The following is a 25,368-nucleotide window of genomic DNA, read 5'->3' as shown; positions in this document are numbered from 1 at the left end:
CTTTTCATTTTTTTTCTTGTTCCATTTAACAAGTTCCTTTCCCTTGTCATTCTTGTTTTTGTGAGGACATCTGGTAGCATAATGACCTACTCTTCCACAAGTAAAGCATTGAAAAGGTAACTTACCTCTGAACCTTCCACAACCCCTTTGAAGATTTCTGACAAAATTTGATTCCTCTTCTTCATCTTCTGGCACGTGACTTGCTTCATAATACTCTCCTTTGCCTGAAGCCTTGAAGGCAGCTTCTCTTCTGTCTGATGGACCTCCCTTTCTCATTTCATAAGCGGTTAGAATCTCGTGAAGCTGAGACATAGTAAGAATTTGTAGATTTTCCTTTTCTTCTATGGCATACACTTTAGATTCAAACTTGGGGGACAAAGATCTTAGAACCTTTTCAACCACAATAGCCTCTTTTATTTCTTCACCCAAGTTTTTCATGCAATTAACAATCTCATCTACCCTAAGGAAATAGTTAGCCACACTTTCATCATTATACATTCTGAGATTCTCATACTTAATCCTGAGAGTTTGAAGTTTAGCACGCTTTACCTGTTCGTCTCCTTCATAGCTCGTGACAATTTTGTCCCATATTTCTTTTGCAGATTTATAGTGCATTACCTTCATGAATTCTGATTGAGATATACATCCCAATAGAGTATTGACTGCTTTCGCATTTGTTTCATATTTCTTTTTCTCGGCTGCATCTGTAGGAGTAGCTGAAGGAAAAGTGTAGCCTATCTCTACGATGTCCCAAACTTCTGTACCAAGAGATTGAAGATAGGCAGTAACTCTTACCTTCCAATAATTGAAGTTTGTCCCATCAAAAACTGGTGGCCTGATTGATGCTTCTCTCTCGTAGTTGCTCATGATGAACGATCTACCTTCAAGCGATCAAGCTTCTCTGAAGGACCTGCTCTGATACCAATTGTTGGAAATAATACTGAGAGTGGGGGTGAATCAGTATTATCAGATCAATAAAACTTTTTCAATGCTCAGAAACATATACGCTACTTCAGTTAAGTGAACCAGCGTGTACATGCTACTGTGTCTAAAGAAACCAACGTATAACCATAATCTTATAATTCAGTTAGTTTATCTTCAGTTAAATGCATCAGGACATTATTCATCATATTAAGGGTAAAAAGATGCAGTATAGCAGAACAGGTCATCACACAAAAGCCACACACATGAACACCATGATATAAGGTGGAAACCCAATGTGGGTGAAAACCACCTGCTGCAAGTCATCTCTATCTTTCTTTAATAAGAACTTCAGTTTACAATCTTTTGTACTGGTGCAGCCTTATACCAGTACGTAGGCTACAATCTGCAGAAGGCTTCAACCTTCTCTCGTTCTCCAAACTTCCTTGGAAGGGAGCTCCAACCCCCTTTGCTCTTGTACTAGCTAAGATACTAGTACGTAGGTGCTGACCTACAATCTTCTTTCCTTCATGTACCACTTTTCATCAATTCTCAGACTGGATACTCCTGAAGAACAACATTACAATCTGAAGACCATGATTCATTCACAAATCATTGAAGCATAAAACAACCAATACTAGCATCATCGATCTTTGAATCACTGAACCACTGAAACCCTGTCAAACCCAGTCACCAGAACACAGAGCAGACTACAGAACTCTGCAATAATAGTCAGATCCAGCTGCAACCCAAAAAATCAAGCTCCAAAAGGTATACGCTACTACAATGAAGTCTACCCGCGTATACACGCGGTTTTACCGAAGACAACCTGCGTACAGATCTAAAAATAATTTTTCATAACTTGCAGCTGTACCAGATTTCAGTTATACCCAGAACATAACATTGCGTCAGTATGCAGATCTAGAAATTCGCATAATCAACCATATAAAGATAGTTCATTTCAAACCATTTGATCCCGATCTCTCCTTAGATCTTGTTCTCCATCAACCGATGAGATCTCTCCTTAGCTCAGATCAAGCAATACATCATCAACCAATAACCTGCATACTGGATCTAATACTTCATCAGATATTCAAGACTTTTCAGATACTCTTGCCTAATGATTTCCTTCTCCTTATATAGCCTTAGGCCTTTTTCAATACCAAGATCCAAAACCATAGAAATCCAATACCATCAGCCTTAAAACTAGGGATCAACACGACCGTCGAGACACCAAGGTCCGAAACCATAGGCACAACTTCCAAGGAATAACCGCCGTGGACCAAAGATAAGTTTTCCAAATACACGCGCTTTTACTGAAGCCAACCGGCGTGTACACGCAACTTGGTATATAGCGAACCTGCATATATATATTTTTCTTCATACTTGTAGGCTGATCATCAATTCCTTGCTGCTATCCATCTGCACTATGATTGGTTATCAGAGTGATTTGCCATCAAGGACAATACTTGTCTCATAATGGCAACACCATTGAGATTGTGAAATCCTTCAATGAAAATTTGTTATTGGGTAGAATCATACTTGAGGAACTTAAAAACACACATGATTCAAATTTCAATGAAATAAACCCAAAATTTTGATATTCCTGAAAGGACCTTAACTGTGATGGTTCTAATTGACAGTTTACAATTGAGTATTAAACCAACCAGTGTGCAAGCATTCGAGTGGTCCACTGAATTGAACCTAGAAGGTCTGATCCTACTTTGATAACATGATATAGTGAACTAATCTCCTCAACCCCATCCTTTGAATACTATAATGCCAACTAGTGCCTTCTACATATATGGCAGGTTTGAATCTCCTCAAATAATGTTAATGTTCCTATCCATAATTATCCAAATTGGCCAATATGCCAACTAATCTACCCTTAGTCATTCCTAAAACTAATGGTAAACCTAAAGAAGATCCCTCCAACCACATTATATCTGTAGGGGAGATATATTAACTGTTGGTTGTAGTTCTTCATGTTATACTTTAAGGGCATGATTATTGTTCGATCACTCACAATCTCAACTACATGCGTACCTAAGGCACTATTATGGATGAAATTAAGTTGATACCAATACAACTAGAAATTGGTACAGAAAAGCAAACCATGAAGTATTAATTGAACCAACAAGGTCAAGGATGGCTTAGACAAAAGAAAAGGTTTGGAATTATTCATTCGTAAACACTGTTAGCTGTTCACTTACCAAGCTTGTAAAATGTAAAGTAAATGTGAATACAAAGGTCTTATGTTCAAATCCCCTATTATTTACCTGTAAACACCTGCTGGGGGTGGCCCTGTTCACCCAGTAGTTATAATGGTCGCTGTTATAGTGGTAGTAGTAGGGTAGGAATAAACCTCATATCACACAAGTATGAGACCGGTCCAGTTGCTGATTCATCTAATATTGATGGTCAAAAATGGAAGTCAAATTGGAATTTCCATCTTTTTATTTGACAATGTTATGACCGTCACTACCCACAAAAGAAATATAGCAAGACACAGGTAAAGATATTAGCGTGTCCATGGTGATATGATAACCATAGCAAGATAGGAAACAGTTTGAAACAACTTATGTTTCTTGCCAGATGTAAATATTGGATATACAACTATACTATATAGACATACCGACAATTAAGCTAGTGTTCTCGTTTTTTTTTGAAAAGTCAATTTATTCAGAGTGTTATGTTTCAAAATGCTGCAATGACTGGAGTCAACGAGGTGCTTCTGAGGATGCTAAGAAGCACTGTGATTTATATTCATATATGCTTAGAAAATACTCCATCAAAGCTTGCAACATACCTGGTAGCCACGCCCACACACAATACAGGAGGAAAATCAATGAAAAGAACACCCTTCTTTGCATCCTGTAGAGAATATCGCTCAGCATGATATTTATTATCCCCTTCAAGGCGTTCCACTTCAACATATTTATCAAATGAAGCATAGACATCTCGTCAACCTTTGACAATAAGCTGCAGATCATAAAATAACTCTTTCCTTGTTGACTTGTAATCTACATTTATGCATTCAATATAATTCATATGATGGCCCTCAAACAATTGTTGTATTGTGCTCTCAACAACTGTCCCCTTCATTTTGTCTTCTAACTTCTCAGATAACACTCTATTCAACTCCTAAACATCATGTTGCATAAAAGAATCATATGTGTCCCACCCAAAAGATTTCGCTAACTCCTTTGTCGCAACACTGGTGTCACTATACTGGAGCTTATAAAACAAACTCTGTAAAGCCAATGGAATGCTGCTAGATGGCATGTCATTTTCAGTTGTGGGCATATGATACACGGCCTTTCTGAAGTAAGGAATGTGATATAATGTCTGAAGAAGTGAGTTCATGTAGCATGTTGCTCCTTGATTCTTGAGCCCAACATAACATGTTTCTTTCGTTGAGTCATAGGACCAATAATCAATTACTCTGCGAACAACAACGTCCACTTCTATTATGAGGGTATCATTCACCAGATAACCTTTTGAATGATCATACACATCTCCAAGCGGCATAAACGATGTGAAACCCCAGTCACTCTCTCGGGCATTGAACTGATGTTGTGTATCCTTCCAGATGGAATACTCAGGGCTAATCTGATTAACAACCGCCAAGCTAAACTGCGCATATCTACTCCAACCATAAGGCAATGTAGCAGAATCCGCCACATCCAAGTACACCGATAAGTGATCCACATTGTTCCCCTTCAGAAATATTAGCAACCACCATTTGTAACCTCCCACGGTGAAAACTTCTGAGTAATGCTTCTTCACATTTAACCTCGAAAAATTATCGACAGCCCAGGTAAATCGAGAGGAAGGAGGATCGTCCGGAGGTTGATTCTCCGCGGTACTAACCGTCTCTCCTTGCCCTTCCATGGGCTGAGCCCCGTCATTGAACTCGGGATGCGGGACCAGCATTTCGTCCTCTTCTTGATCTAAAGGAGGAGGGGCCATCATTGTCATTGCGTTTGAGGGTATATCTGTTGATGCAAATCGCCCTCTGCGGATGTCAACCACCTCCAATATCAAAACCACTTACCTTCAAATCCTTTCTGGATACTGGTAATTGATTTGCTTCATATTAGAGTGTTAACTAAAGATATTGGTAACTGATTTGCTTCCAAACTTTACAGTGAACATGGGTCAAAGCAAAACAGGACTGACATAAGTACAAAATTGGGATCGAAGTCGAAAGCTCTAATGCGTTCAGTTTTACACTTAAACACGTACAGTCTCTATTTATGAAGTAAACAGACTGATCCATCCATTGAATGCAGCCTCCACTTTCGATGAGCTATGGTAATTGGAGCCCCTGTCAGCTGAAAGGAAAGCTAAGTGGCGCAAGGAAATCGGTTGGTTTCTCTCTGTGGTTGATCACATTGTTGAGTTCATTCCATCTTACCCTTAATATCATAGCCAATGTGCTGTTCGTCTTTATACCAACGGAGGGGAACATCTCCAACAGTGTTTCTGGAAGGAACCTCATCGTCCGAAGAATCAGACTCTTCAGCTCTTTTAGGCATCTTCTCCTCATCATCATCATCCCCAGAAGTATCTTCACCTTGGGCATTTTTAAGGTTCTCTCCATGAAAATTAGAAAGAACATTAAGGGTTCCCATATAATTTTGGAGGGCATTGTCGATGTCCCCTTCCAACTCTTGCTCTGCAGTCATGCCCTCTGCATCACCTTCTCCGTCTTCGTCTTCTTCGTAATCAGAACTAACAACGGGGTCTTCTTCGGAAGAAGAATAAATAATATCATCTTCGATGTTGCTGCTATTGCTGCCTTCTTCGTCACTACTCTCTACTTCTTCCGAAGAAGGGCCGCTTTCGTTAGGTGTGTCGTCCTCTTGAGGGGTTTGGACAGAATATTTTGGGTCATCACCTTGATGGCCCTTTCGCTTCTGCTTCATCCTGTTAGTGGTCCTGCTGCTTCTGCAACTTTACCAACGCCCCAGCAATGATTTTAGTGGCTGTGTTGTTACTATACAGCCCAAGGCGCCTTCAACAGCAGCAACCCCGCCCCCCGACTGTCTCTCTTGCTTTCAATTGCAATCTAGGGCGAGGAACAGAGTATAATATCTTGTTATGTATACTAGGTATTTGCACAAATCAAGTATCGTCGAATATCAAACCTCCATTAGATACTGAGAGTAGCTTGAAAGGTAAAAGAAAATTGTCAGGGGTAGTCTAGCTCGAGAGGAACAAGAGCAACAGCCCCACCCAGTGAAGTCTCTTGTTACTTTTAATCGCAATCTACCGTCGCGGGCGACAGACAAAGTATTATAAAAACGATTTCCACACTATCTCCTAGATATTAAACCTCTATTAGATATCGAGGTGATAGGGGTTTTTATTATTTTTGGTTTTGGATTGGGAGGTGTTCTTTTGGTGGAAATAGTGAGTGGTGTTCTTTCCAAAATGGAAATGTACGCAAAGTAGAGATCTTTTCTTTCCAAAATGGAAATGTAGCATATTGATTGTTGGCATAAGAATGATTAAATTGTTGTTAAGCCAAACCTTTTAAATTCTTTGGTTTTCTTTTTTTTTTTATAGAGGTTAATGTATCGTTTTCAATCTAAAACATATATATAGATAGATATTACAAGTACTTAGGAGGATTATAAGCTTTTATAACGGAATTTGGGTTTAGTGGGCTTTGGGTCCAGATTTTGAACCAAAGCTCTGATACCATGTGTAAGGGCATGATTCCTATTATTAGAGCCTCAATCTATTATACACTAAAAGATCTATTTTCCTGCTGATTTAAAAGTAATAAAATGAGCTTACTAACCTTCTTACATAGCTTTAAACATTTAACATCTTATCATTTTATCATAAGCAACATAAATTAAGGTGAGCGTTCCATTGATATCAACTTAACAAGAGTAGTCCATGGAAAAATATCTGTTCCGGTGGTTAATGATGATACCTTTGTCTTATAGCTCCAGCTAAACGCTCCTTATCACCAACCCAACCGGATTTACCTCCCAGCCAACTAGGAAATAAATTCCTAGCCCAGGAAACCTCCACAGGTTCGCTAGCCCTCCGTGCCCAAGTCCAACCAGATATAGTGTGTCCTCAAGAAGAATATGCAAAACTAGATAATGATACTTTCCTCCTCTCAAACCCAAGAAACCTCCACAGGTTTCCAAGGTCTCCCAAAAATCATAACAAGGCCAAACAATCACAACCAACCCCCACAATCCTAAGCAAAACTCCAACCCCCCCTTTCTTCCTTCCCCCTTCTCTTTTTATACCCTCTTTCCTCAACCACCTCTCATTAATGTCATTAACTTCTCATCCATCCTTAGTTGACTTCTCTTCTCCCAAGTAAGCTAGGAGTACATTTGGAATTGTGACATGAATATAAAATTGAGAATTTAATGGGAAAGGATCATGTCTTCTCCCAAGTAAATCTGAAAAGTACATTTGGGAATGTGAAGTGTAATTACATAGAGAGGACCATGTCTTCTCCTTAGTAAATGTGAGGGTATATTGGGGAATGTGAAATGAATAAATATATATTGATGATAAGATGGAGAGGACTATGTCTTCTCCCAAGTAAATGTGAGGGTACATTGGGGAATGTGAAATGTACTTACATGGAGAGGACCATGTCTTCTCCTTATTAAATGTGAGGGTACATTGGGGAATGTGAAATGAATAAATATATATTGATGATAAGATGGAGAGGACTATGTCTTCTCCCAAGTAAATGTGAGGGTACATTGGGGAATGTGAAATGAATACATATATTTTGAAATAATGGAAGGAGACCATATCCTACATAATATTCAATTTGAGAAGGTAAGTGGGGAATTTGAATAAATGGAAATCATAAATTTATATTAGACCAATATTTCTCAATATTTTCAGATAATGTAAATATTAACAAAATTTGTAGGATAAGATTTAAGTGGGGCATTACAGTACACTCATGGAAAACATGATAGTTGGATAATATGAGCACCCATTGATTGTGACAAAATAGGGGTGTTAGCTTTTTTTGCAACACCATTTCTGAAAGCATCCTCCTCAACCAAACTACCTCAACTTTTCCTTTCATTGATCCTCTATATTCTACTTTTTTCAGTTAAGGAACTACTACATGTTGATTATTGCCAGCCTATGTGACTACACCCACGCCAAGCTTGAATACATATCGAGAAGTTGATTTTCTATCATCCACACAAACTGCCCAATCTAATTTTCTATTCCAACACAGCCTAGGGTATTTTCTTCTTCTATATTCAAGTGTCTCTTTCACATATCTCAACACTCACTTCACTATAGTCCAAATAATTACATTTGATGTTGTCATGAATCTAGAAATGAAGCTCACGACATAACTCAAATCAATTCTAGTGGCAACAAGATATATCACACTCCCCACTAGTTGCCTGAAAATTGATTCATTAACTGCTTTAGAGTTAGTCTTAGCTGAAAGTTTCAGCCCTATCTCCATAGGTGTAGATGAGATTTTGCACTTCTAAACTTGTCAAGTAAAATCCTAGCATTTTTCTTTTTGTGAGACAAAAATGTTTCTCCCTGTTTTCCAAACTTCTACACCTAGACAGTAATGTAGGAGGCCTAGCTCAATCATGTCAAAATATTTCATATTAGAATTCATTTGTTTTATAGCACCAACCTTACTAGATGTAATAATAATGCCACCTACATAAATGACCAATAGAATGATATCATTACCAACACTTTTGACATACAAATTAGAAACTGAAGGATTTTGTTGGAACCCTATTCATTGATGTATCTATTAACCTTACTGTACCATGCCCAAGGTGTCTACTTTACACTATATATAGTCTTATGTAATCTGCAAACAAGATGCTCCTCCATTGGAACCCAAGACTCCTCTTGTTGATGCGTATACACCTCTTCTTGAAATCTCCATATGATGGAAGGCACTCTTCACATCCATCTGATGGATCATCCAACTAGGCTATGCTTCCATGGCTAGAACTAATTGGGTGGTGCTCATCTTTGTTGTAGGAGAAATTTTTTGGCCATAGTCAATGCCCTCTTGCTAACAGTACCATTTTGCAACCAACCCAACCTTGTGCTTGTTAAGTGTGCCATCTACATTTCCCTTGGCCTTGTATACCCATTTTCCACCAATATGTTTCTTCCCTGGAGGAATGGCTATGAGATCCCAACATAAGCCTTCTATTGAGGCCCTCTCTCACCATTTCTTTGATCAGCTAGCATCTTTTTGCAATGTTTCTTCATATGGCCCACCTTGCTATAGTGGCATATGTTCTTCTAACTTCTCATTTCATCTTCACCATTACATTCACCTTTCATTTTTAACCATTTGCCTTTCCCATTCACACTGGTTGCAAATCTCTGCTATGAACCCTCTGTCTCACTATTGCTATCGATCTATTTCTACTATCTGTCCTACTGTAAGAGTGTATTGCATAGCTCATGAAACTTCAAGTCAACATTTGTATTAAGATTTATAAATTACCTAATGACTTTAGTTCAGATCTTGTGATTCATGAATGGTTTTAATTCAAAAATCTTAATATCTTTTCTTAATTTTAAAAATATTAATACATTTTTTGTACTTGATGTATCCTTGCCATTTCCAGATACTAGGTTTTCAAAAATATGGCTGGTATGTATCATGGTAATACAGATTTTAACCTTACAATTTGACTTTTAGTATTTTATTAGGATACACAATAGTTTTTTTATTGGTGTATCATACACCACGTAGTTGGTGTGTCTTCAAATGATTGACTCAGCGTGGGAAAGAAGACAATAATTGGTGACATCCTACAAAAAATTGGTCAAAGTTCACATTGCTCTTTTCAAATATGTGAGCAAAGATTACAATAGTGAAAACCACGATATACATCACCATATGATCTCCCATGCACTTGATTTTACCAATTTGGTTGTAAGACAAATTATACAAGGTCACGAAAGCTACTAAAAAGAAGATAAATCTATTTCAACATAAATATTGGTTTCATAAAAGCAAATTAGTTTCAAATAAATTAAAGGAAAGCATAGGAAAAGTTGCAGCAGGTAAACAGGCTGAATGAATGACAAAAATTAAAGGAATATGAATGAAAAGAAGCCTAATTACCAGCAAAGGGGAAATTGATCCCTTGTAAAAACTCCAGCTGCCCAGACCTAAAGTGTTGTAACTGAAACAATAGGACAAGTTTGCTTCTATCCCTTTTTGGGGGAACAATAGATGACATGAACTTATTGGGGGGAACAATATGTGAGATTACTTACCAGCTTCTTATTCAAATGCATCCTTTCTCTCTTGATATACATCTTCATTTATGAGACACCAAGGCTTAAACATATGAGCAAAGGAATCTAGAGAATAGTAATCCAACACTAATTAACTATAAGTAACCTCTGCTATCACATCTAAACATTATATCACAGAAAATGCAGACATGTACATAATTGATTTTGATGCCCTATAAAGCAATGGAATATCATGTAAGAAAAATCAACGTATCACTACCAAAATTAGGTTGAGCACAAGAAACACGTGCATAACACCAGAGAAAACTAGTACACACTAGATAAACCCATACTATCTAAAACCTAATGGGGGAATTCCAAGGCTAACAGTCAAAATGAAAATCATTACTTCACTGAAATCACCACCATCCATTAGTTTCATGGCATCATATATGTGCTGATTAAAGAAGGATTTTATTTCTAGTGGCATTTTGTCATTCATGTTCTTACCATTTGATGCCCCCTTCATCCTCCGCAGAGCTTGCAGAACCTATATCCATGGCAAGTTTTAGTTAAACTATCCTTTAGAGATGCCTATTGCTTTACCCAGAATGAGGGGACCTTTTGAGTCTAATACCTTAGATATCTTTAAATTTTCAGGATTGCTAATACTTGCAAGAAACTAGAATACTTAGCAAATTGTTTCCAGGTAGATGTATTAGAAATTTAAAGTTGTTTTCCCAAGACACAACTGGGATTTAGTTGCAATATCTATTTGGACCTTCCCCTCACTTAAAAGTCAATTAGAATATCGACAACAGTTTCAGCAATAGTGAATGTATGACAAGGGAAATCAATGGAAAGGCTCCTCGAGAACTATATTTAGACACCATTTAGAGACAGATGTACGTGCAGTGAATATCATTAGGGATTTTGACATTTTAGATAAGCCAGATCCTTTATATTCCTAGAATTCCCAATATTTGCGATAATTTGGTATGCTTAGCATATTGTTTCAAGGAAGTTGTCCTGGAAATTTGAAAGGAAAAGAAACCTTTTGGGAGTTGGTTGTGAGCCATATTTGGACCTTTCCCTCACTTCAATGATAGTTAGGACATCTTCCTAATTCTAACAAAAAAAATCTCTAGGAAGGGGTTAAGAATCAGTGAGACTATGGAATAGGAAGAAGGGTTCTTAGTCGAAAAGATAACTTGAAATTTACCCCCCATGCTTTATATCTATGGAAACACTACTATATTGGAGTTTCATAAGTTATTATTCTAAAATCTAGTATCTTTAATGTACAAGTAGAGGTGAGCAGACATAATCAACAGGATTGGTGATAGTATATGACAAGCACTTCTTTACTATGAAACCAACAAACTACATTAAGGGATATGAGTTACCTCCATATAGCAGGAACGATTAGCAAGAGTCAAACAATTTATGACAAGAATGACAGATGGATAAAATAGTGTCAAACCCTATTGAAGTCATAACATCTTTCAAGTCCCAAGTTTTAGGCTAGTTTGTAATCAATCAGTCCCTTGTTGCCAATGCAATTCATAAAATATTAAAATAGGGTTAACCAATGGTTTGCTTACATTTTAAACAGATGAAATAGTGAAACATGTCTTTTAAAGTTGTAGAGCTCGTTGAGTGTTTTGGGTATGGACCAATTTAGAATAAACAAACTTCATGCTTGGTCAGCTCAGCTAGAAGGTGGCAATTTGAGGAGATTTATTGATTGTCAAACAAAATGGCAAGGAAATATAGAGCACTATTTTGCTTACAGGTTTCTATGGAGAAGGTAATGTATGGAAGAGTTTAATTGTGCATCAACCAACTTCTACCTTATAGAGTTGACAGAGTCTAAAGTTGATATAGTTGCAAAATTTGCAACCAAAGTGAGTTTGTATAGAAAATATATGGATTCTATGGAGTTTGGCACTAAGCTGGATATGTTGCCTATGCTTACCTATCTCGGGGGAGAGAGAAAATTGTAATATCCCCTTGCTATTTAAAGATTTCATCATTATAATCATATTGTTATTTATTGCAAGAAATAATGTACCATTATCATAATTATATGTATGTTTTGATTTGTAGTATGCATCATTTTCTGTACACATTTAATCTGCTGCTATCAATAATATTGTATTTTAGTACCAATTATTTTCCTCCCTCAATCATCTCAATCCTTTCATGTCTACCCTCTTGTTAACTCCCATATTTTTTCCATGTTATACTGGAGGGTTTAGGGCCAGCACATTTCATTAGGCTAGTGTTCAAAGTATGATTTCAGAGACAATTTTTGTTGAGTCAAAGGTTGGTTTAAGCAAGAGTTCAAATGCAAGATGCTTCAGTAAAATTGTCCATAGTTGGTTTCCAGAGAGAGTATACAGGTTTTCATCATATTGGATATTTGTTACTTTTGGGATTTAGTAGAAGTGGAGATAGGAGAAGTTAGGGTCGAGGCATGGTGGTCTAAGAGGCATAGTTCGGTGGTGGCCGTTAGGTATTCAACATGTGCAAATATATCATGTTTTCAAAAACAAAGCACTGTAAGGTAAGAAGCAATATGTACTTGATTGCTTCCTAGTATAAGTGAGAGGTATTTATAGTTCGCAAATCTAGCAGAAATAATGATACAACGTAGTCAAGGGAGAAATCCAAAAGCTCGTAAGTATTGGACACTGAGTGACAACATTCAACCAAAAGATGATAGATTTAAAGCTTTTTAAAATTAAAAAAATCCTGACATTAACATCCAAGTTAGTTAGGTTTGCCCAGTTCTAAACTCTGCTAAAGGCAAAGAGCCCACAAAATCCAAAATTTTACCTTATTATTATAGTAGCTAATTTTCTCCTAGAGATTGTGCTCATAGAGGATATAAATGATCAATTCCGAACTCAGAAAAAGACGTCGCCGTGGTTGCTAAGATCTCGGCTTGATGAGACGAAAGCTGAAATTGGTAAAGGAATTACGCCACCGTGGTTGCTGAAATCTCGGCTTGATGAGATGAAAGCTGAAATTGGTAAAGGAATTATGCTCATCACTAGCTCATTACAGCCTTGGAAATGTACTGATTGCGACCCTTCCAAGTGCAAAGTCTCAAAACAGATGAAAGCCTGGAAAAAAACTTCCGATGAGTTGTTTAAGGGTCTCCTTAATGATATACAGTTCAGTCTCTGTATTCAAATGCTAGTCATCTCTACACCGCAACAACAATATACAGTACTCTTGTAGGAGGAGCCAACCACTGGATTGGTAGGGTCTAAGATTAACTCTGAGAAGCTAATGAGCTTGCTTACGGGAGAGTCGGTCGTTCATGTAATTTGTATATATGGAATGGGAGGGGTTGGTAAAACAACATTGCTAAAAAGAACATACAAGGTTTTCAAGGTTAATAGAGGAGGCTATGATTTTGTGATTTGGGTTATAGTTGGTCAATTTCCTAATTTGGCTGACTTGCAGAGTTGTATTGTTCACGAAATCAAGCATGACTTACCAAGCTATAATGATGTTGATTATAGGAAGATGTCATTGTCTGCTTCTCTGAGGGACAAGAAAGTTCTTGTGTTCTTAGATGATTTACAGAGATTCTTTCATATTAATCAATTGGGCATGGCATTTGTCAATAAGCAGGGAAGCAAGATTGTATTTTCTTCTCGCCAGGCTGGAGAAATGGGTGCACAAGAGTCCATGAAAGTACAAACCCTATTCCTCGATGAAGCCGTCGATTCGTTTTGCAAGATAGCTTTTGAAGGCCAAGGTATTCCCTAGGATAAAGCGAATACATGGAGACAAGTTGCAGATGAATGTAAAGGTTTGCCCCTAGCTGTACGTGTACTAGCCGCTACAATGAGGAGAAGACCTGTGGATGATTGGAAACTTGCTTTAAAGCAGATGCAAACAGGGGATCCAAATTTTCTGAGTTTATATCCTCATGTTAATGAGGAGCTGTTCGAGCCATTGAGATGGAGTTGTGATAATATGCCCAATCCTTCTCTGAAGAACTATTTTCTTTATCGTGCCATGTTTCCCAAAGATGCTGAAATCCATCTGCAGCTTCTTAATTTCAGCCTGTAGTGCTTAAGTTGGAAGCTGCTTTAAGTGTAACTCTGCCTCAACTTCTTTTAATTATTGTTCCAGTTTAGATCCATAAAAAAAAAAAGAATAAACATGAAAATCTAAGCTAATTAAATTTACAAAAAAATATTCGAAGCAAACCAATTATTTTGCAGAAGAGAATTTCGGCAGAAAAATCTCGATGTTCATCTCTTCTATCAGTAATTCATTTTCAAGCTCGTTGCATTCCATTATTGTATGGCCTACCCATAATAAGTATTTTCCTTGACTACGAGGAAAAAATGTCAAAACACATTAAAGCCAATATAAAAGCTAGCGCTAGGATCTCGTAACATACAATATCCATCTCACCTGTAGCACCAGAAATTGATGATAGCGCTAAATAACTTGATGGTACGGTGGAAATTAGGCCAAAAAATGTCCTTCAGAGAGAAATTGTGGGCTCCCATAGCTTACATTAGCTTCTAAATTTTTGAAATAGAATTAACATTGCCCACAGATTCTCTATGTGGCTCCTGGTTTTGCAGCACCTCCAAATCACAGAAGACTAGTAATTTTGTCTTGTTCCTGCATGTAGATTTGAAAAAATAAACCCTAACCTCTACAACACGCTCTCATTCTCGTGAATTCAAGTCCAAACAGGTAGATGCATACATCCATAGAAGCCCTGTGCCTCGGTCATGTATTGAGTGAAGCAATGGTAGATATGGGAGATCGTATCAGGGTTTTATTGCAGAAGCTAGTTGTGGGTAAGGAGTCGGACCAAAACTCTATTGAACTACTCACAACGTCTTTGAAATGAGTAAGAAGCCAAACCTCTCTGGCTTTCTTCTTTGTAGACTCTGAATCAATGGTCTGATAGAAAAGTCATGTTTTAAACTTGAAACCACTTTGTTTCCCACCCTTTGCTGATTGTGCACGGAGGTAATGGTTTTCAAATGTTTTGTTTCTCGCTCTTGACGATTGTGCCGTGGTAACACATGGTTAGATAATGCTGGTGAGGGGTAGAGTCAAGCGGTAAATCATTTTGACTTCTAATTTTTATTTTTATTTTTGGAGGGATAAAATTCTAATTTTTATTTTTTTTGGAGGGATAAATTATTTCTATATGATTAGTTATATATGATAATTTATTTCATTTTAAAATGTGTTTGGTGTAATTAATAATGTGTGTGAATAAATCTAAGGATTTAATTTAAATCACATTAGAATATAATATATTTATATTGAGAATAATAAACATTTATTTATTTTTGTTTATAAAAGGTGTGTATTACATTATATATTAGAGTTTTCACAATTAAGTTATCTCATTGTGTTTATGTCATCTCTACACTATTGCATATATCTCCTCCCTATAAGAAGCTATTGAGCTCTCATACAAATGAGACCTCTAACATTGTATCCTAATGCCAAATATTCCCACAAGCATTGATTGTCTTTCATGTGATCAAAATATGACCCTCTAATGACAAGGAGTTTTGCTTCTTCTCCACCAAGTTCCTATGTTTTTCCTTCAACAATAGTCTTCCAAAAAAGAGGGTTGGGCCTTGTGTGACATAAATGATTATGTAAAAGGGGTGAAACCACAAGGATAGCACCCACTTTATGTGTGACATTCTTATATATATATATATATATATATATATATATATATATATATATATATATATATATATATATATATATATATGGGAAAATTCCATAGACTTCACCATGTTTGATGGATGGTAATTTAGGTAGACTATCACTGCCCAACTTCCAAGCATCTTGCCCGTAGAGGACCAAGAGAATTGAACATCTAACCTCACCAAAATGAGGAGAAATATCTCACATCTTACTCATGGCTACTTCAACTAACCCTCAAGACTACAAGACACATAGCCCATATTTAGAGGATAATCAATGGAATGGTAAATTAGTGATATTGTATTGATCCGCTGATCCAGGTGGATATTGGTGGCCACCCGCTAATTCCACTTGGATCCCATCTAGTGCTTCTTACAGTTTTTTCAGTTTCCTCAATTATAGCATAGTTTACTATTTTTAGCAGTTTTTCAGGTCCTAAACTTCTTGAGCCGTTTTGAGGCCCTAAACGACATTTTTTGGGAAATCTACCGCCAACGATTTTTTTGATAAAAATCGTCTTTTCTGTCGTAGTCCTCAGAGAGATCTTTCCAACGGGCTATCATGCACGTCAAACGGAGATAGTACGACCAATTCGCAACCCCGGGAAGTTGATGTACCAACTTACCCAAAAACGGGGCCCACAATTTGGAGTTTCATCTTCTAGGGTTAGGTTTTGGAATGTGAAGGGTTTTCCATTGTTTCTCAACAATAAATACGCCTTCGAGCCTCATTGTAAGACAGTTCAGAGGCATGTAGCCACCACATCTCTTCTCAGAGATAAGCTACCATCGCCCTAGCTGGTTTATTTCCATTTCTGTTTGTAAGCATATTTCAGTATTTTACAGTAATGAATTGAGGTATTATTTCCACTGCATATCTGTCTTTATGGTTATCTCTGTATTTTATTGTGTTCTTATTTAAATCCAGATCAGTGGTATCAGAGCAGTCTTCTTTTCTTCTCTGTTTTTCTTTGCATGTCCCCAACGAGGTCGGGATATAAGGAGTTAGGGCTTGAACTGGTCGAACCTTTGCAAGACCAGCCTTGCAAATCCCAACAGCCTCCCATGGAGGATGAAAAGAAAGATGAGGGGGCAGGAGATCCTATCAAAATCTTGCTCGAAGAAGCCCTCGAGCGACAAAGGAACGCGATGATGGACAACTTTGCCCAAATCCTTTAGCGGCTACCTAGGGGCGACACATCGGCTTCCAACAGCAACTCTGGAAACGCCACACCATTTAAGGTACAAGTTAATTTTGAAATCCCCATATTCGAGGGTCAAATAGACACAGATGCCGTCGATAAATGGTTAAATGTGCTAGAGGGTTATTTTTCTGTTCATGATTTTTCCAATTGAGAAAAGATTATTTTCGCTCTTCTCAAAGCAGCCCCCCACGTCAAGGATTGGTGGGAAACCTACTTCGAGCAGAAGGATGAAAGTACAGGCTCACTATTTTCAGTTGCACCGACTTCGGATTCATTTCGAGATGCGATCAAGGAGCAGTACTACCTTGTCGGAAGCTATGAGGATCAATACATAAAGTGGACCACGCTACGACAGGGAAGGGACCAAGACGTACCAGAGTTTACCAATATTTTCCATACCCTTCGCACAAAGTTGGGTATCAAGGATACAGAGCAGCATTTGGTACTCAAATACCGTGGTTGCCTGCACAAGTACATCCAAGAAGAAATAGAATTCCTGAACATCTCCTCACTCGGCACGGCATACCGATATGCCGTCAAGGTCGAGCAAAAGTTTAAACAGAAGAAGAGAGACTTTGGGTCTGCGAATCCGAAACAAATGAAAGGTGCCCCCAAACCGTAGAACAAAGGACAAAGCCAAGGCGGGGCGGCCCAAGATAACCCGCCAAAGCTACAAGCAAAGAACAGCGCCGTGAAGCTGAAAAAGGACACCGGAAAGTGGTGTGAGTTCCATAAGATCTCCACTCACAACACAAGTGAGTGTCGGGCCAAGCAGTCACTGGTGGGCGAGCTAAAGGTTTCCGAATCAGATGTATGTTCCGACTATGAGTCAAAACCCGATAAGTGGAATGACAAAGGGAAGCAGATTATCAATGCTGAGCCCAACGCCATCATTGCCACCACGAAGATCTAGAAGGAGGAACCTAAAGATCTAGAGGAGGAGGAGCGTCTCTTCCACTCCCAGATGTGGGTAAAGGGCTCCCCGCTACAGTTCATTGTCGATAGCGGGAGCCAAAAGAACCTCATTTTGGCAGAGGTCGTGAAACGGCTGGGCTTACCAACCACAGCACATCCACAACCATACACCATTTGGTGTTTGCACCAAGGACGGGATCTTCGCGTGATCTAATAGTGTCGCCTTCCATACAACATCAAGCCCTTCACGGATGAGGTATTGTGTGACATTTCTCCCCTTGAAGTTTGTGATGTGTTATTAGGACAACCATACTTGTGGAAGCGACATGCTGTGTATGAGTCAAGGCCCCGTGCTGTTATTGTTACTTTGGGAAATAAGCTGTACAGGATAGCAGAGGTAGCACCGCCTACCGCCATCTCTTTGGTTACTGCAAAACAATGCAGTAAGCTCATTTCCAAAACCGAAAAGTTTGTTTTCCTGATGATACGCCCTTAAGAAAAGAAGAAGACGATGGCCACGACCTCCAGGCAGGGCCCCTCTGCACGACAACTACAGATGGACAAGGTCGTGGAGGAGTATGAGGACATCTTCACCTCCCCCGCAGGGGTTCCTCTGCACTGTCAGGTCAAGCACTCCATTGATCTGACCCCAGGTTCGCCACTGCCCAATGGACCAATCTATCGACGCTCTGTTCTGGAGAACGATGAAATCAAGAGGCAGATTCAGGAGCTACTGCAAAAAGGTCACATCCGTCTGAGTTCATCGCCCTATGGGAGCCCGATCGTGCTGGTACAAAAGAAGGATGGGACTTGGAGACTCTGTATTGACTATCGAGCGCTAAACAAGATCACTCTTCGTAATAGGTACCTAATCCCACAGATTGATGACCTCCTGGACCAGCTAAAGGGGGAAAAATATTTCAGCAAGATCGATTTGAAGTCAGGATATCACCAGGTACCAATTGAACCCTCCGATGTGTGGAATACTGCCTTCAAAGCCAAGGAGGGCCTTTTCGAATGGCTGGTTATGCCTTTCGGATTGACGAATGCTCCTGCAACCTTCATGAGGCTAATGGATGACATCTTGCGGCCATTCACCAACTCATTTGTAGTGGTATACTTGGATGACATCTTGATCTTTAGCAAGACTTAGGAAGAGCACCTCCACCACATCCGACAGGTTCTCTAAACACTGCGACAACACAAGTTATGTGGCAATTTCGAGAAATGCACTTTTAGCATGACCCAGGTTCAGTATCTGGGATACATTATTGATGAACACGGGGTGCATGTGGATCCAGCCAAGATCCAAGTCATTCAGGATTGGCCATCTCCAACCACTCTAACAGAGCTTCGCAGATTTCTGGGCCTTGCCAACTTCTACCGCAGGTTCGTGTTGGGATTTTCTCATATCACTTGGCCCTTGAGTCAGGTCACCAAGGGAGGAGCGAAAGAAAAAAAAAATGGTCTGAATCTCAACAGAAGGCATTCACAGAGTTGAAATATCGACTCTGCACAACACCAGTTCTTGCGTTACCGGACTTGCAACAACCATTTGAGGTCGAGACAGACGCCTCTGACTCTGCTATTGGGGCAGTCCTTACTCAACACGGGCATCCAGTGGCATATCACAGTGAGACACTTTCAGACACAGTCCGGAAGTATCCCAATTATGACAAAGAGATGTATTCCATTGTGCAGGCCTGCCGACAATAGAAGCATTACATTTTGGGGAAGGAAATGGTCATCCACACGGACCACCGACCCCTGTAGTTCATACAGACCCAAGGGAAATTGCAGAATGATCGCCATCAAAAGTGGTCCACATACCTACAACAGTTCCATTTGAATATCAAGTATAAGAAGGGTAGCACCAATAATGTTGCATATTGCCTTAGTCGACCACTGATCATGGCGTTAACCACCGTGCTCAACTCTTGTGGGCACGAGACTTCTGATTGGCCACTGCTCTACAAAAGCGACCTGGAATTCGGCCACATACCAGACACTCTTGGAGGGTCAGCATGTTCCAGATTTTCACCTCCAGGATGACCTGTTATGCCACCTGGGTCACCTTTGTGTTCCTTCAAGAGAGCGTGCCAAGATGATCTGGGAAGCACACTACAGTTGGGCCGTTGGGCATTTTGGGGTCGAAAAAACCGTGGTAGTACTGCAAAAATATTTCTATTGGCCGAATCTTCGATAGGATGTCGGGAAGTACATCAGATCATGCACTGCTTGCGCCATTGCCAAACCGACCATCAAGAAGCAAGGCCTCTATACCCCGCTGCCTACCCCAGGTCGACCTTGGGAATCCATCTCCATGGATGACATGTCAGGCCTCCTTTCCACTAGGCATGGAAATGACTGTGTTTTTGTGGTCGTCGACAGGTTCTCGAAGATGGCCATTATGGCGGCGTGCAAGAAGAATATCACAGCAGAAGACACTGCTAAACTCTTCTTTGAACGAGTATGGGTACACTTTGGGATCCTGCAGTCTATCATTTAAGATCGGGACATCAGCTTCCTCGGTGCATTTTGGTCTAGCCTCTGGTCGACACTGAACACCAAACTCACTAAGTCCACAGCCTTCCATCCTCAAACTGATGGCTAGACTGAGGTCGTCAACAGGATGATCGTACACATTCTGCGCATGTACAACTCAAAGCATCCATGCACATGGGACGAGAGCCTCCCCTATGTTCAGCACAACTACAATCGGGCTCTCCACAGCTCGACTGGCCACAGCCCTTTCTAGGTGGGATTGGGATTCCAGCCACTATGTCCCATCGATGTGGCCATGCCATTTGCAGCTAGTCACGCAGATTCTGCTCATGTCCAGTCCGAAACAGATAAGGCAAACATATTCATTGATCACATCCAACATATTCGCCAGCAGTTCCATGACATTCTGGAGAAATCAAATGCCAAGTACAAGCAGTGACATGATCAACATCGAGTGCCACACAAGTTTCAAGTGGGCGACAAAGTTTGGTTGCATTTGCAAAAGGAACGCCTTACCGGAGCCTATCGGAAACTCAGACCACTCTGATATGGCCCTTACACCATTACCAAGGTTGTGGGAGATAATGCATTTGAGCTCAGCATTCCCCCATTCCTTGCCCTGCACCCGGTGTTCAATGTCAACCGCCTTCGACCATACTTTCCACCATTACTAGACACGTCCGACATTGCAGAACAACTCACACCCACAGAGTTATATCCAGCTTGCATGGAACAAGTTGCAACTGATCAGATCATGGACACACAGATCAAGCACACTCGCCAGCAGAATATCCAAATGTATCGAGTTGTCAAAGCAGGACAACTCCTTCACCAAGGCAAGTGGCTCACCAGGGACCAAGTGCAGCAGAAGTTCCCTCATCTCATGGAGGAACTCAACGCAATGGGGACCATTGCTTCCTAAGGGGGGGGAATGATCCAGGTGGATATTGGTGGCAAACCTCTAATTCCACTTGGATCCCCTCTAGTGCTTCTTACAGTTTTTTCAGTTTCCTTAATTATAGCACAGTTTACTATTTTTAGCAGTTTTTGGGGTCCTAAACTTCCAGAGCCATTTTGAGGCCCTAAACGACGTCTTTTGGGAAATCTACTGCCAACGATTTTTCTGATTAAAAATCATCTTTTCCATCGTAGTCCTCAAAGAGATCTTTCCAACGGGCTATCATGCATGTCAAACGGAGATAGTACGACTAATTCGCGACCCCGGGAAGTTGATGTACCAACTTACCCAAAAACGGGGCCCACAATTTGGCGTTTCATCTTCTAGGGTTAGGTTTTTGAATGTGAAGGGTTTTCCATTGTTTCTCAACAATAAATAGGCCTTCGAGCCTCATTGTAAGACAGTTCAAAGGCATGTAGCCACCACATCTCTTCTCAGAGATAAGCTGCCATCGCCGTAGCTAGTTTATTTCCATTTCTGTTTGTAAGCATATTTCAGTATTTTACAGTAATGAATTGAGGTATTATTTCCGCTGCATATCAACCCGCAAGGCAGGCTATCAGTATGCCCATCTAGGGATGGTGAGAGTCGGTTTGAATGCACTCCATCGAAAAGGCCAAAAGGCCTATGTCTTCTCAACCCTCTTTGATAATAGATGGTCATCCTTTACACAAGCCTTGATAGGAGGAATAGAAACAAGTTTGTCCGATGGCCCTGTACAGTATGATGTTTTTCCATATTTTTTTGTTGCACTTGATGATGTAAATATTCTACAATGTCTGACTCTTGGTATACAGACACAAGGCTATGAGAATTTTAAGTCTAAATCCAAAAATCTAGCTATATTTTATATTACTTGTGTTCGGTTTTACAATACAACTATTCCTGCAGTCTTGCATACTCCAGACAAGGATGATGGAAAATTTACTCTTATTCAGTATGATTCATCCTGTAACCCATTTGCCCCAATCTCTGTTTCAAGAAAACGTCTGTGTCCTCTAGATGATTGGGTTACTAACCTGAAAGAACCTGCAAAAAGGACAGTACATGCTGCTCAATCCGTAATAACCGAGATGGATGACAAAGTTGTCACAAGATTTCCCAGATCAAATCCTTCTGACACTGTTGTCACTTCTATTCCTACTGTAAATACAAATCCTTCAAATATCATTCCTTCTGTACAAAGTCCTCAGTAGATTGTCATTGACCCTGCTGTTTTTGAAGCTTTAAAAAATCTGTTCAGCAATCCATCCTCTTCTTCTCAGAATGCCTTATCTTCAGTTTGCGATCATCCTCACTGTTCCAAGACATATTTTCAGTTCTCAAATGATCCTCCTAACCCTCATGGAAAGTCATCTCAAGACTTTCATATCAATATGATCAAGTTTATACCAGCTGAAAACTCTGCTTGTCCTGATAAGAGTTATACTAAAGTTGCATTCTTCAACCCTTGTGAAGAAATGCTTGTTCAGTCAGTCAGCCCAACCTCTACTTCAGGATTAGGCTTTATACATTCTTCTCAAGTTCCAGAATATAGAAGACATCCTATAGACAAGATTCCAGAGTCTGTAGTGATTCCGTCCGATGAAGAAATCCTCTCTTTTCTGAAAATCTTTAAAGGAATTGGCCCTTATGACCCAGCTGATCCTTGGAAAAAGAAAATGTTCCATTGGGATATTTTTACTCATGAAAAAGAGCATCTCTATATGCAAGAAATGTTGCTGCAAGAGAAAAAGGATCGCAGGAAATTTAATGAGCAAAATAGTGAGTCATGGAAAGCCTGGATGACTATTAATAATCAGTGGATATCATTCTATGAATGGTATTATCCTTTAATTAATCAAGTAGAAGATGCCTTGATGAAATCTTTCAGAAATCAATCAAAGCAGAAAAGATTAAGTGATCCAGAAAATTTTGCTGATAAAAAAATGGTTGAAAATGTTGTAATAATTCCTTCTCCTCTAAGGATTCCAGAGTTTGATCCAAAAGTTCAGAAAATGATAAGTAAACCAAACACCCCTAGAAATTTGGTTCATATCAGACAAAAGGGAGAAGAACTAGTAAGAGAAGTTTGTTCTAATCTTAGAATAAACATGATAAGATCAGGAACCCCTGCAAAGCATAAATGGGAGCTCCTTGATGGAAATATTTTTGAAACTGAAAATGATTTTCCTCCTTGGAAAAATTTGGTCATTAGAGGACAAGATGGGAAATTGTATAAACTTTTGCCTTCCCATCCATATGATCCGAATTCTTCAGCCAAAGATATGATAGCTACTACTAATTGGACTAATCTTGCTCTATGTAGCTTGGAAAAATTTGCTAAAGCTAAATTTGATAATTTAGAAAAAGAAAATAGTGAAATGAAAGCACTTCTAGATAGAATTTTGCAAAAGCAAGATTACAATACTATGTACTTAAATGAGCATGTAAAGACCTTGGCTAAAAATGATCAGACTATAGCACAAAGTCTTGATAAGTTGTCTTTAAAGACAGAAAAGCAGATCCATGATGTATCAATCACTCATGGACAAGAGATTGTTAGAGTCAATAACAATCTAGATTTGATAAAAGGATATGTGAAAACTGTTTCTTCAGATCTAGCTACTTTGAAGAGGAAGCCAAATACTGAAAGCTATAAATCTGCAACTTTGCTTTCCAATCCAGTTACTATTGTTCCTTATTCTATTTCTCCTTCTGTGGAAAGCTTAATCAAAACTCCGAGCATTATAAACTTTCCTCCTCCCACTTCTTCTCATCCATACTCTCTATTTGCTAATCCAAGTTTCTTTACACCACTTCCAAAGCTGGTCCCTAAAGAAACTCCTAGTTCAAAGAAAGAAGAAGCAGAATCTAAAGAATTCAAAGGAAGTTTTTCAGAGTTTTTTGCTTCGTCTAGTCATGATGAAGAAGAAGAAAAATCAGATGCAGCAATTACCAGTATCAATAAGATAGATGATACACCTAAACTTGAAGAACTAGAAAGCTGCATAAATAATTTTTCTCAGCAGGATAAAGAAAAATTTGGTATTTCAAAATTGGATCCTTCTGAAGAAAAGGAGACTTCTGACATTGACCAGCAAGTCCATGCTACTACCTCTAGATCTACTTGGACTTCTACTTGGAACCCTGCTCCTGACCGTCGTGATTTAATGAAATCAGAATATCATAAGGATTGGTCAGCAAGTTCCACTTATTCATGGAACATTGACAACTGTACCGAAGCCGAAGTAATGTCTGTTCTGCATTCTATGCTTGTATGTTATCCTACTTATCTTGCAGATGAAATTGGTCCAATAAATGCTACAAGAAGAATAGTAGCTGGCTTCGAAGGTACATCAGACTCTTGGATTAAAACTGAGACTTTAAAGTTACCTATTCTGCTTTCACAATGGGAACAATCAGTCATTCTAAATGCAGATGACACTACATACATGGACCCCGTCACTACTCTCCCTGTAAATAATATGATAGGCTGTTTGATTTATGGCATCACAGTTAATTTCATTGGATTTCCTCATATCACCAATGATATAATTGTCATTACTCTTCTTGCAATGAAACTACACAACATGCAGCACTTTGATGAATATTTCAATGAATATCTGCATCGTCTCCATACTCTTTCTCCTTATTTAATTCTTGAACCAAAATGGAAAGAGATTTTTGTTGCCTCTCTACCTAACTGGGTTTCTTCAGCAATTGTAGCTAAACTCCCTGGAAAAATTGGAGACTACAAATTTGGCATTATTCGTCAAGTAGTTAAGGCAGTCATTGTTGAACTTTGCTCCCAGATGAAGATTGCACGCGCCGCCACTAATCCTAAGAAGCCGCATGGCTATCAGCAGCTATGTAAACAATGGCATTTGGGAAAAGCTGGCAATTATGAAGG

At 39.2% G+C, this 25,368-nt stretch overlaps 1 protein-coding gene and 1 pseudogene across 1 annotated transcript; one reads left to right on the top strand and one right to left on the bottom strand.

Annotated features, from left to right (window-relative positions):
- Positions 1-4,065: 4,065 nt before the first annotated feature.
- LOC149250776 (ubiquitin C-terminal hydrolase 13 pseudogene) lies at positions 4,066-4,902 on the bottom strand (annotated as a pseudogene).
- An 8,622-nt stretch (positions 4,903-13,524) lies between these two features.
- Positions 13,525-13,959, top strand: LOC149250775 (putative disease resistance protein At5g05400). Its single transcript, XM_089453747.1, has one exon. It carries the CDS (start codon positions 13,525-13,527, stop codon positions 13,957-13,959), a length of 435 nt encoding a protein of 144 aa, XP_089309873.1.
- Positions 13,960-25,368: the final 11,409 nt, after the last annotated feature.

The sequence above is a fragment of the Pinus tabuliformis genome, chromosome 7 (genome assembly GCF_031772625.1).
Source record: "Pinus tabuliformis cultivar Carrire ecotype Pingquan chromosome 7, CPIR1, whole genome shotgun sequence".
NCBI classification, from domain to species: Eukaryota; Viridiplantae; Streptophyta; class Pinopsida; order Pinales; family Pinaceae; genus Pinus; species Pinus tabuliformis.
This window is presented reverse-complemented; position numbering and strand designations above follow the sequence as displayed.

Coding starts and splice junctions, on each gene's coding strand:
- LOC149250775 (XM_089453747.1), top strand. CDS start 13,525: ATGGGAGGGGTTGGTAAAACAACATTGCTAAAAAGAACATACAAGGTT.